The 13,263-nt window shown below is 41.6% G+C and overlaps 1 protein-coding gene across 1 annotated transcript; it reads left to right on the forward strand.

Annotated features, from left to right (window-relative positions):
• The first annotated feature begins 5,704 nt into the window (after positions 1 to 5,704).
• Positions 5,705 to 10,210, forward strand: LOC118421563 (chondroitin proteoglycan 2-like). The gene is made up of 7 exons (XM_035828908.1): positions 5,705 to 5,998; positions 6,874 to 7,083; positions 7,860 to 8,081; positions 8,472 to 8,568; positions 8,941 to 9,119; positions 9,615 to 9,806; positions 10,056 to 10,210. The coding sequence occupies exons 1-7, from the start codon at positions 5,930 to 5,932 to the stop codon at positions 10,068 to 10,070; spliced, it is 984 nt and encodes a 327-aa protein (XP_035684801.1). The 5' UTR covers positions 5,705 to 5,929; the 3' UTR covers positions 10,071 to 10,210.
• Positions 10,211 to 13,263: the final 3,053 nt, after the last annotated feature.

Below are 13,263 nucleotides of genomic sequence, written 5' to 3' on the forward strand. Positions count from 1 at the left end.
AACCGCTAAGCGAACCCTTCGGTAACCGCAAAAAAGCGACCCCTTACGATCGGACTTCCGAAATTTCAAACACTATGATACTCAATTGTTGAAAGTAACGCAAATTTCGGAAGTCCGATCGTAAGGTTTTTTATCAACATAGTGATGAGCTGTGGAGTTCATCAATCCACGGTCCTTGGATATACCTGGGATATAACTACAGTCAAACTTGTATTCAACAACCACTTAAGGGACCAAGGAAATATGGTTGTTGACTGGAGTTGGTTGTTGGATAAAACTGGGGTCGGTTGGCTGGTTGGTTGGCATAAAAATTACCATAGGCATCTGCTTGTATATAATGTATTACTGTTACTTGTAAAAAAAGTCATACTGATGAAGCACACAAGTTTTGACCCCCAAAGAGTACTGTATATTCAATTCAACTGAGCAAAGAAATACAAAATAGTAATTAATGTAACAAGAAAACCATGCTGAATTGGTGTGTTTACAAGTATAAATTACATTTCAAGATCAGTTGCTCTAAACTTTTCCATAATCTCCATGCTGTTATGTAAACTAATTTCAAGAAACCATTGTTTAACAATCAGAGCTGTGTTTGTCTAACAATCAAACATGTTCTGTTTGTTAGTTGTCTGTTCCTTAAACAGCCAAAACAAGCTCTTTTAGTTTCTCAGTATGTCAAAATTCCCACTGGTGTGCACCGTGTTAAATATGCTTCACTGATTTTCACTGACATGTTACAGTTGAAAAACAGTAAAAAATCTGTTAATGACATTATTTCTAACAAATTTTTACTGATGTTTACATGGTGTGATTGTTGTGAGGATTAGTGTGGATCAAAATTGTTTCTGATGCAAATGTCGGAGCTTACAAAATAACTTATTTTGAAATGCCTGCTGCTGGGATGGATCAGACACAGTGACTGTCTCTCAATTTTGGTCGTTGAGAGGGATGTGAAAGACCTTTGGGGACTGCAAAAATGTGGTTGCTGGTTGGGGTAAGCAGTTGGTTGTTTAAAAGAGGACCATTACTATGCAAAATAGGATGGGACCGTCTCAGAGTGGTTGTTGACTGGAGTTGGTTGGTGGATAGAGTTGGTTGGATGGGCAGGTTTGACTGTACAATAATATTACCACGGCCTAATTTGTAGCATTTTTATAGAGGAAAAAAATGAAGCTGCCTGACTCTACAGTCTGGTGGATGCCACCGCACGATGGGCGACTAACAAATCTCTGAAGAAACTCTTTGCTTCTGCACTGCCGTCCCATACTGGTTGTATCCGATACATGTTCAACGTCCCCGGGACCGGGGCCAACGTAAGGATCGGGCGCACTTGAAATTGGGCCAGCAACAGCTGGCGGCGGGTCAATCGGGCGGGACGGGCAAGCGGCACAACGGGCCCCACGACACTGCTCGCTGCTCCGCCCGCAGTGGCCTCGGCGGTTTCCACTGGCTTGTCTTGTCCAGCCAAATCGCTAGGAGTCTCGCTTCCCTCGCTAGCGTCCTCCGTATTTGCGAACTTCGGCATCAAAAAGCCGGGTTCAAACCCGCAAAAACCTTTCTCCTTCTCGGTAGTTTTGTCGGGCTGCCCAGGTACGGGTTCGGAGGCGCTTGCTCCGACTGGGATGTTTGGGGCACTGTCGGTGGGGCCGTCAAGGTCTTTCGCGGAAGGAGTTTCATCAACTGAATCAGCATCGTTCGTTACATCTTCCTCAACTGAGGAAGTCAGATGGGCCCTATTCTCACATCTGTTGAGGTCTGAGCATGTAGAGATGTAAAATTATGTCAGAACAAAAAAGAATGATCACGGGATCTATATCAATATGTCATGTTTTTTTCGATTACATGGATGGCATACGCACACATCAGTTTTCGTTCGTTTCTACGGGCATAGAATTCCGTAGTTCGACTACTCACACAGCGCGGTGTAAGATACAGGCAAATGTTCTAGAACAGCAAGGTCATTCGCTCACCACGATAACTGTTTAAAACAACATTCTCTTAAACCCACTTCTGTTTTTCTGAAGAAAAAAAAAGATAATTTCTATAGCCATGCAATTATACACGTAACGTTATGTACTAATACGCCATACATTTAGTCACATATAACCAATAGATATTGAGCTTACAAGTTACTTAACGTTATATCGATTTGCAACCAACTCAAAACAGAGGCTAGTGTGTGTCTCATATCGTATTGATTTCTACATCAATTATGTACTTATTTTCCCAGTTGTCAACAACACCGCCAATAATTACAAGTGCAAACAAGTCCACTGCCTTTCGCTCTTTAATACAACGTTATGTTATTCATAAATAAATTTAAGTGGCCTTGGATTGTCTTTGGATGAATGAAGGGAAAGATATTCGTCCGTGGTTCATCCGCTGTCACGGTGTGGCACTGACCGTTCTTAGAACACTTACAGAGTCGTGTTTACCTGTCTTAGCTGACAGAAACGGTTATGTTGTTTAGGGAAGTAAACATGCACTCACCTGTCTTCAGATAGCCGTAGAGCTTGTCTGCAAACTGCAACAAGAACCCAGCATTGATCATAATCAAACCGAACATGTTGATTATAAACTACGTCGAAAAAACAAGCTGAGAAACAATGACAAGTTAGAGGAACGCAAAAACGCGTGTGATCACTTGTCTTCCAAATTTTCTCAACTGTAAATATGATTATGACGTCATAGAGAAGTTACGCTGGAGGCTAATGTGGCATTTGTGACGTCATGAAAGGTAGGTAGGCTACATGTTACATTAAAGAGCTATGTGACGTTATCTATTTTCATTGGCTGTTTCTTTACAGTAAAGTCTTGAAGCAAGTGGCAGGTGCAGTAACATTTAAATCCGCAAGAGGGACTCATGACACTAGACGACGCTCGTAAAAACCAGGATCTTTCTCCGCGGTGTACTAAGTATCTTGGCTTGTGTAGACTTTAAAGAGGGTCTGCATGGGGGGTCCTGACAACGCTTTACGCTAAATTCGGGATGGCCAACAACGTTTTACGTTAAATTCGGGATGGCCGACAACGTTTTACGTTAAATTCACGAAGGCCAGCAACGCTTTACGCTAAATTCAGAAAGGTCTGCAATGCTTAACGGTAAATTCTAGAAGTGGCAACGCTCTGCAGAGGCGACGGCAGCAAACTTCGGATTTGGCAGCGAAATATTGCTGACCTAGGGGGTTCCGAGGGCATGCTCAGTAGCTCCTTGAAATGTTGACTCTCTGAAACGCTATAATATATTACGTTTCAAGGGAAAATTCTGCTGAAAGAGAAAGTTAAGTTTTGATGATGACGCTACCCGACATACCTTGTCGAGCGCGGTAGGCGCAAGGTGTTGCAAGGGAGGTCCGGGTAAATTTTGAAATCCTGACCCTCGGAAACGCCATTTCCCGAATGTTTCAGGGCAAAATTTTGCTGGCCATTATATAAAGCATGATGACATTTCTATATGCCCCAAAAAAGTTTATTGAGGGCACCCCGCCCTGCCCCACCCAACGCCTAGCTTTTCAGCATTTCGAGCGCCGGAGGGGCGAGGGGTTGCAAGGCCAATGGAGGCACAGGAAAATTTTGACATCTTTCCACTCTAAAACGATATTTCCTGCATTTTGATGGGAAAATCTGGCTGTCAGACTAAGCTAAATTCAACGACATTTCTATTAGCAAAAAAGGTTTGTGAGGGCAACGCCGCCCATATACAGTTTCAACATGTCGATGGCCGAAGCCGAAGGTGAACGGCATCGCAAGGGAGGTCTGGCGACATTTTGAAATCTTGTCCATCTGAAACGCCATTTCCTGTATTTTGAGGGGCAAAATAAGCTGGTAGACTACGCTACGAATTACGAAAATTGGGAGGCCAAACTACGATTTACGGAACATTTTTAGGGTTGATTACGTTTTACGCGGAAATCTTAGGATCGATTACGCTTTACGTGAAATGCACTGGCTACGATTTACGGTAAATTTTCCCACCCTCATTACGAATTACGTAAAATAAAATAGCTTCCCTGCGAATTACGGGAAATTAAAAAGGCAGCCTACGCCTTACGGAAAAGAGCATGCAGACCCTCTTTAAATATTGCGGAAGAGCATGGTAGACTCTGGACTACTGTAACGCTAGCTAGTTCACCTTTATCCGTGGAATACCCTATATCCGTTGGATCTAATTAAAATAGGGGTATTTAGGGATATCAAGTCAACGGACGGTTATTTCAAACTGCAGTATTTTGACAATCTTAAGCTTGCAGTTTGATATAACAATAGACATAGTTTACCCTGTGAATAACTGTTAATTAGCGTTAGAGACTCAGTGTCCAATCTACATCTGGAATACGACAGACATTTAAAATCAACTTTATTCTTCGTAAAACATTACTTCTTGTGCTGTATTTTAAACCATACTAAGATACCTTGCATACAAATGCACATAAAGGTAAACATATGTTGGTTACATAGTGTATTTTTGCCAACTACTAGAACAGTTTTAGATATAGCATAGCACAGTATGCAGCTGGGCGGTCCAAACCACTTCGAAGCTCAGTGTGTAAACAAAACGCTACAGAGTCGAAAAATGCACGTATATGCAAATGTCCCATAATGACGTCATTATGATGACGTACGTTTATAGAGGCGGTTCATTCCGGATATCAGTGTCTATTGGCGCCAAATGGTCATCAAACCTATCAAGCACTGATAAGACTAGACTATCTCAACTCTATGATTGCCATTATATGGGCACCATAAAACTGATGCGAGCGCGCCCAAAAATGGGCAAAAAAATTAGATGACATTTTGAAATCACCATGTAATACATGTACATGTTAACAAGGAAATAAGCAAAGAAAACATTGCAAAACAGGTAAGTTCTTTTTTGGAGGCAAAAGACCAGGTGAATCAAATCTACTTTTACACATTTCATGGAGGTTACATTTCAATGTATTTGAGACACGTCGCTCTGTTTTATAAATGTAAACGTTTCACGTTTTACTCCCCCCTCCCCAATTGCATATTTCAGTCACCATAGCCAATCTTTGCCTGTAGTTCCAACCAGACATAGTTATGTTTACCTTCACTGAAGGGAGCATTGTTTTTAATCCTTTTCGTTCTTCACTTCTCCATCTTTTTTTCTCCAGACAAATAAGGTCAATGACCCGAACCAGACGGCTGTCACCATGGTTACTGGAAGTGTAGCAGACACCCTGTAGTGTTCAATTACAATAAGTAGCAAGAGGCAGGACAGAGCTGGAGGAGCTGGCCAACATATCTATTAGAAAGTGGTTAAGTAAGTACGAATGAAAAAGAGCAATGGGAAACATCATGTATTTGCTTGCAAATGTTTCCTTTTACGTAGTTTCCTTTTTTTTATGGGGAAAAATCGTGGATTTCTTCCATAACATTAAGACAGTGCGGCCAAAATCTAGAACAATGACATAAGTACCTAGGGTCATCCCAGTTCAGGAAAAGGTCAATTGTCCAGATAAAACGAGTGTAATCTTTCAATCTCGCGGGATGTCAACAAAACACTGATTGCTTAAGTAAGCTAATATTATACCTCGCTAAACATACGTCAACTTTTCGAGTAGTGCTTTGTCAACTTATCAGCAAAATGCCGTGATTGCAAACTTTATGACTGCAACGTGATAGTTTTATTACCATGGGGATTTACATTTAAGGCTTGGTTAGACACACACCTTTATTTATGATAAGGTTGATACGTCTAAGGTACTACCGGACTGCGTCAGTTTTAGCAAAGTGCGATGTTGACGCGAGTTGTTGCGTCAACACTTGCGTCTAAACAAAAAGAAAAAAGAACATAAATAGCGAGCTCTGGTGTTGTAACGACACTAGTTGTGTCTGACGGCTGATAGTCCACACGAATAGCGTCGAGTTTTTTTTTCCAACGAGGACTACAGGACAACTGAAGATGCTGCGAGTATTGGTGGTTTTGACTCTGGTGTCACTGGCGGTAGGAACGCCGATCTCTAAGGATCAGGTATGTTACTCTAATCTTGTGTGCAATTTCTTTGTTCCTAGCCTCTTGAGAAGGTGTTTAAAAAATATACAAGAGAAGAAAAAAATAAAAAAATAAATACCGCAATAGAAATAGGAGATCTCGTAGCTAATCCAACTGATTTTAAATCTGTATCAAGGAAAATGTTGATTGTTATAGAAACTTCCTCTGTATATCGTTAAAACATTGGAGTTCTAATATGAGTTATTTGTATTAATGTATTTCATACATTCATCACTTTCGGAAGTCAGTTCATCGTGATCAGCTGTTGTGATCACAAATTACTGTTCTTTTTGTAACGTAATATACCGTAACGTATACACGGTATAGTGCGGCGTAATAATTGCAAGGTTTATGGCAAAGAAGCCAGAGGTCCTAGGTTCAAATCCTGTCATGCTACCGATATTGTGCTCTTGGGAAGGACATTTTACACTCTTCATTTCACCCAGGTATTATATTTAGGTACCAGACTTTGGTTATTCTAGCGTCACATTTCAAAACCTGGGTCCAGCGCTAGCCGGGCTGTTTGTGGAAACGCAAACAGAAATGTATACGTACAAAATTACAAATAATGCCCGCAACTATTCTCCTTACGTCTTTTTTTACGTCTTACCTCTACGCACGTGCTGATTTTTTTTTTGTATCGTACCTTTCGTTCCCGAAAGCTGTCCGGCTCAGCCTCAGTTTGGAAATGTGACGGAGACTTAGGTATTCTAGTAAAATGCGTAGGAAGAAATAGATTGAGCTCCACCTCCAAGTACCATGCCTTAAACACAGTAAATAACAGCCTGCTTCCCCTTTGGCCTTATAAATTTCATGCCTTTACATATACATATCTAACATATCTTATATTTCAGCTTCTGGCCGAGCTACGTAGCATCATCGAGCCTTTCAGCTGTGCGGGCCGGGCGCAGGCCATGTACAGTGACCCCGCCGACTGTACCATGTTTTACGAGTGTGTGGATGGCCACCCCGTGTACCACCGGTCATGTGCGCTCACCGGTACCGTGTTCGACCAGGGAGACCAGATCTGTGACTGGCCCGAAAACGTGCCGCCACCGTGTGGGGTAAGTCCTCGACCTCATTCTCCTTTCTTTGTTTTGGGTAGTTTTAAAGAACGCTTGCAGATAGATGTGCAAAAGTTAGGTGTGACGGGTCGTTCGGTGTAGTATAGCCAGCTGCTGCCGCGCCGCGTGCCTGCGAAGCTGGTGTGTTATGCCGAAGGGCGGTTATACCGGCTATATAGATACAGATACAGGTTTGAAGCCCCTATTATGCTACGGTCAGATTTCCAAACCGGCCGGGTAGTTTTCGGGGACGAAACAAAATAAAACAAAAAACAAACAACAAAACGCACAGAAAGTAAATACAAAAATAGCCATAAGCATTATCTGCGTAAAAATATTTGATCAATATTTTCATTTTTCGTTTTCGCAACTATCCCAATATGCATCTGTCAAATTTTAGGTACCGTCTTGCCTATAGTATTTGAAGGGATTGTGTCCTTCAAAATTGCAGGGTATATTTGACCCAGAATACAAATATGCTGGGCTCAAATCCTGTCATGCTAATGATCTTGTGCAAAGGCACTTAACACGACTTTTCTCACATCGCCAAGGTGTAAAAGTGGATATCTGACTTCGGTTGGGGAGGTAAAAGACAATGGAAGAAGAGGATTTAGCTCCAGCTACCAATACCGTGATCTAGACACAATGGATAACAACCCACTGTCCCTACGGCCATAAAAAGTTATTTTTCATTGTCTATTGTATGCATAAGATTGCGTGTAATAGTTAAACTTGTGACACACTCATAAAAGATGTCAATCATTTCCTTCCTGCAGACAGAGCCGGTGCCAGTCACTACCGAAGCCCCGCCCCCTCCACCGTTCACCTGTGACGACAAGCCAGCCGGCACGTACCCTGACGTCACTAACTGCCGTGCGTACTGGGAGTGTGTGCCGGGACACCCGCCCTACAACCGCCCCTGCGCGCTGCAGGAACTCGTCTACAACCCCGATAAGGGAGTCTGTGATTGGCCAAGAGACGTGGTTGGGCCGTGCGGGGTACGTTGATTGGATGACTAGACTTGACTTTAGCTTCATTTGCATACGTCAATCATAATGACATTGAAGTTGTTACTCCTTTGCAGCCAATCGTACGCTTCACATTTCAGCTTATTAGAATGAAAACGTCGTTACTTTCTGCTCTATTTCATTTGCATACGCCAATCATTGAGATGCATTTGAATTGATTGCTCCATGGAGCCAATCATACACGTCACATTTAAATAGGTGATGATATAAGCTCCCACTATTGTATTCCTGCATGAGTTGGCTGCAAAACTCAGAGAGAAAATTAGTGTTGGTAAGTTAAACGTGATCGTTTCAACTGTACTCTTGTATTGTTTTGTTAGGTTGCTTAATTTGCTTGTTTGTTTGTTTGTTACATCTTAGGAGCTGCAGCGCAAGCGGACATTAAATGGGACCGACGAAAACAGTGGTACGGACGAAAACAGTGGAACAAACGAAAATAGTGGGACCGAGGAAACAGGTAGGGAAAAGCAATAGATATTTAGTCTCGGATGAATAATGTCTGTGTTTCACATCTAAGCCGGCGCAACATCGTGTCAAATTATATCATAGGTGCAAGGAACGGTATACCGGAAATAGGGAATTTCTTTGTGTTGCTGTCCTTGGTGCTGAATGTCCTTCATTTCCATCATTAAAAAAGCCTATTTTTGGAAAAGAATGAAGAAGGAGAGTCCACACTGGTGTCATATAAGTGGTTTTTGTATGTGAGGATTCTATTGAATGTCTATTGTTATGGTATATTTACTGCTTGTTTTTCGCCGTATATATTTATTAAATCGCTGTAGGATATAATTTTCTTTCCACCAATCCTTGCAAATTTGTCGCCATTCAGGTTTCAGTTGTGCCGGACGCACTGACGGCTTGTACAGTGACCCTGACAACTGCGCCATGTACTACGAGTGCGTGGCGAACCATCCCGTGTACCACCGGCCATGTGCCAACCACGGTACCGTCTTCGACGAGGCCGACCAGATTTGTGACTGGCCCGCTAACGTGGCGCCACCTTGCGGGGTTCGTACGCACTGCACAATCCTTTTCAGTTGTTTGCTAGTTAGGCCATACTGGCATGGCTTGATTATTTGAGTGACATCAGCGCCCACCGATTTTCGTTGTTTGGGAAAAGTCACCATACTGTAGACCGTGCCAAAATTAGGTACAAATTGAGGAAATGTCATAAATTGCTGACAGAAAAAGTATTGGAAAACATGTGTACTAATTTTCAAGTAAAAAAGGTAATAATTTTCAAGTCAAAGGAGAAGATGTGAAAGAACAAAGGTATATAATTCATCTATTTACTATGCCATGTTTTGTGTGTCAAGTCGTCTGTTCAACCCCCTTGAGCACTTAGATTTCATAATGAATGCATTTCTGTCCATTTATTTCGTACGCTCGCATCAACTTTGGGGTACCAATTTAGATGTAATCCGTATAATTCAGTCAGTTCAAATACAAGGGACAAAACTTAAGCTTGTTTTCAAATCTTTAAATGTTGAATATTTTTCACAGACGGAGGGAATCTTCACCTGCGCGGGAAAGGCCCCAGGAAGCTACGCTGACCCGAGTGACTGTGCCAAGTTCTACCAGTGCGTAGTCGACCACGCAGACCCTTACCACTTCGACTGTCCGGCGGGGGGACTCGTCTTTGACCCCGAAAAGAAGATCTGTGAATGGCCGTGGACTGTGGCTCAGCCCTGTGGGGTGGGTGCATCCTCCGTACCTTATAGTACCGTTAGTATTTTGTTTTCATCGATGTCCTAGGGCGCCGCCATTTCGGATTTTGACGTCACATGGGCGCCATCTTTTTTCTTATTACTAATCTTGGCAAATGAACGCAAAGGATGATATTTTAGAAGAAACACTAATTAATCACAGTGCAAACAGCCTATTCCATTTCTACCATCTATGCGTTTGTAAAACTGATCTTTTTTATTTTCTTTTTTTTTACAGTACAAGACTGACTGAGAGAATTGAAGAGGGACAGGGAAGACAATATCGTTCTAATCGTAGAGCTGAGTAAAGTGTAAACAAACCAAATTGCGGTTTCCTACATATAATGGTTTTGTAACGTTTTGCACAAAATAAACGGAAACAAGTCTCCTTGACTTGGTATTGACTATGTTGCTTTCTTTCTCTAGGTTGAGATTGCTTCTATACAGAGCGTATTTCCTTTCCAAAAGTGATTTACAGACACAACGGAAGTGCATGGAATTTAGTATGGTCTTCTAACTATAGATACACAACGGATTTAACATTATAGAGTATGGAACTTAAATACCGCTAACACTACAGATTTTTTCTTACATACAGGGGAACCGTTTTGTTTAGAACGTTTGTCATTTTTGGCAGACGCTCTCATAAACATGTTAAGAAATGCATACTGTCTTTGCAATCTTCTTTACAGAGTTTACCATTGATGGTTGTTTGTTTATTGATGAATTAACAAACAAACAAAAAACCATGGATACTAATTGAAATAATCTTTTATGTGGTCTTCTCAGTTAAGTAGTTCGCTCTTTTAGGTCATTGATGTGGAAATAATAGTTTATATTAGAATAGGGTAAAATACTGGACACGAATTGGGCCTTCTGCGGCTGCGTCAATATAGGGGTCATTGCCCTATATTGACGGGAATATGCAATGACCTGTAGTAGCCTGCAACAGTCGTCAGGGTGTGGTTATAGAGTCTTGATGACCCTTTTATGTGTAATCAGTGTGCAGGCAATTGGGTGGGGCCTTCAAAAGGGGCAGAGCCGTCTGCGATATCATTCCATCAGTGTCCCGTTCAAAGAGCACCGACATTTTAATTCTAATACAGAAATATATAACCAAATCTGTGGAAGTTACGACCAATACAGTTAATGGTAAGAGTAGAGTCGACGTTTGAATAATTCATGAAGACTCCTATACTTCATAGCAATTTGGTCGTCTCCGTCAGACTTATCAATCATTTGCTGAAAAAAATTGCAAAAATGTGCAAAATAGCGAATCTAGTTACATAGGCTCATTTTTCGGTTTTCCAGCGTTAACGTTTGTTACTGATTTATGGACAGAAACCACCTTACACAGAATACAAGAACAGCAGTGACAGTTACGATCTGACTTGATCCATCAAAGCGCTCGGTCAGCTGGCTTCACATGCCAAACTATAATTCTAAGAATGGAATTGTTACATTTCGTCTGCAATCGAATTCTTCGTTTCTACAGTCATGTTTTAGGGCGTGGAATCCCACCCGTGGCTCCAATTTCTTCCAAGCCATTAACCAATAAGGTTTTGTTTTGGATCTTTTCGTAAAACACAATAGGTGTTGAGGGAAATGAATAAAGCATTCATGTTACACGTTATTTGCTTCATATTAAGTCGTAAAGATAACATTTGCAGTATTTCTACGCGGCGGACAGATCTATAAGTGGTAGGGTAAAGAAGAAGTAGGATACCGTCAAAAGGTACCGGGGAGGTGTGAAGGGGAGGAGCACCGCTTTTCAGCACTTTTGTACCGAAGATATTTTGCTGGAGAACAGGCTGGAATAACATGGCTGAATTCCGACCGGTGTTTATCCTTGTGGTGTTCTTTACTTGCTTGACCGGTACCGAACAAGGTAAGCAACACTTTGCAATAATAAAGTTTTAGGGAAACAGTAGCTTTCGTCCACAAAATCGTCTTGCCATAAACACAGATAATGTTTCCCAGGGCTTGAAATCGCTTTTTTCTGCATACCTGTACTGGTGTAGGTAGCATTAAAATTACCTGAACCGGACAAATTTTACCTGCACTACTCTGAATTTAGGAGGTATGGATCAGACTGAAATTGTTCATCTATGAGAAACCATTGCTATTTTTTCTTCTATACTTTATAGGTGGTAACAGTCAATCCACATACACCTACATCATATGACATTTATGTATAAAACCCAGTACATGGACCAGTGCAGGTTAGGTGCATGTAGACACCAGAAATACCTGCACAGCTCCAATTTTACCTGCACTAACCTGCATATGCAGCTAACCTGCATATGCAGGTGGTATTTCGAGCCCTGTTTCCAAAGCTTTAAAAAAATGTCAAATTATTTATTGTTTTAAAATTCAAATTGTTCCGTTAGGTTTTAGAAAAAATATGCAAGATCCTTTATGCGCCCTTTGTTAGAATATGCTGACACTGTCTGGCACGAGTGCACAATTGATGGATCCAATCTCGTCGAAGGATTTCAGTACCACTGTTCCCCCATTCTAAGACGGAGTACGTTCAATTTTGCCAGTGCAATCGCAGATCAGGGCTGTTATCACTAATATGAACAGTTCTTCACACTTTTCCGAGAGTTGTAGGTCACCAACAGAATCTTAAGATTACTGTTGAATCATGCTCGACTTGTGCCGTAAGCACGTTTGATTATTGTATACAAACCCGGCGCTGAACGTGACTGTATGTTCTTCCCACGACGAGTTCGCCTGCCTTGAAATGGAAATTGTTGAGTTCCCTATCCTCACAAAGCTGTCGAGTGGGTTCACTGCTCAGAAAGAACAAAAATACACACACATACTTTGACTTTAACAAGATTGAACTCGTGACAGTATATTATGCATACATATACATGTGCATACAGAAATGTCCATATAATCACACACAAAAAACACATCACGTCTACAGGCGTTGACAGAGAGATACTGTAATATCGTGTAAGTTTATTGCATGTCATGTTCAAAGATTGTTTGTTGTATATCTGAGTTTGCAGTTGAAACTGCAGTAGTAACAACGGAAGTCAGAACAGACTGTAACCAGTATCATGGGTTTGAAATGTTGTCGCGTGTGCCGTAACCGGTACCGGTAGGCTCGGAATCTAGAGGTCCCGAGTTCGATGCCCGCCTTGCCCCCGATGGTGTGTCCTTGGGAAAGGCACTTCACGAGCTTCATCACTTCACCCAGGCGTAAAAAATGGGATGAATACCTGCCTTCCGTCGAGCAGGTAGGAAGAAAAAGACAACCTTTACCTTCTGTCTGCACTGCGTATGTGGCACTGTTACTAACGTGACTTCAGTACCACATTGCCCTCGTCTGTCAAAAAGCAAATTAAAAAAAAGGAATTGAGAAGTCCTTCGCAAAAATCGCGAACTAAAAAAAAACTCAAATATTCCAAGGTAATATATAATTGCTCGGGTGT

The sequence above is a fragment of the Branchiostoma floridae genome, chromosome 8 (genome assembly GCF_000003815.2).
Source record: "Branchiostoma floridae strain S238N-H82 chromosome 8, Bfl_VNyyK, whole genome shotgun sequence".
NCBI lineage: Eukaryota > Metazoa > Chordata > Leptocardii > Amphioxiformes > Branchiostomatidae > Branchiostoma > Branchiostoma floridae.

Coding starts and splice junctions, on each gene's coding strand:
- LOC118421563 (XM_035828908.1), top strand. CDS start 5,930: ATGCTGCGAGTATTGGTGGTTTTGACTCTGGTGTCACTGGCGGTAGGA. Junction 7,084..7,859: donor ACGTGCCGCCACCGTGTGGG/GTAAGTCCTCGA, acceptor TCCTTCCTGCAG/ACAGAGCCGGTGCCAGTCAC. Junction 9,120..9,614: donor ACGTGGCGCCACCTTGCGGG/GTTCGTACGCAC, acceptor TATTTTTCACAG/ACGGAGGGAATCTTCACCTG.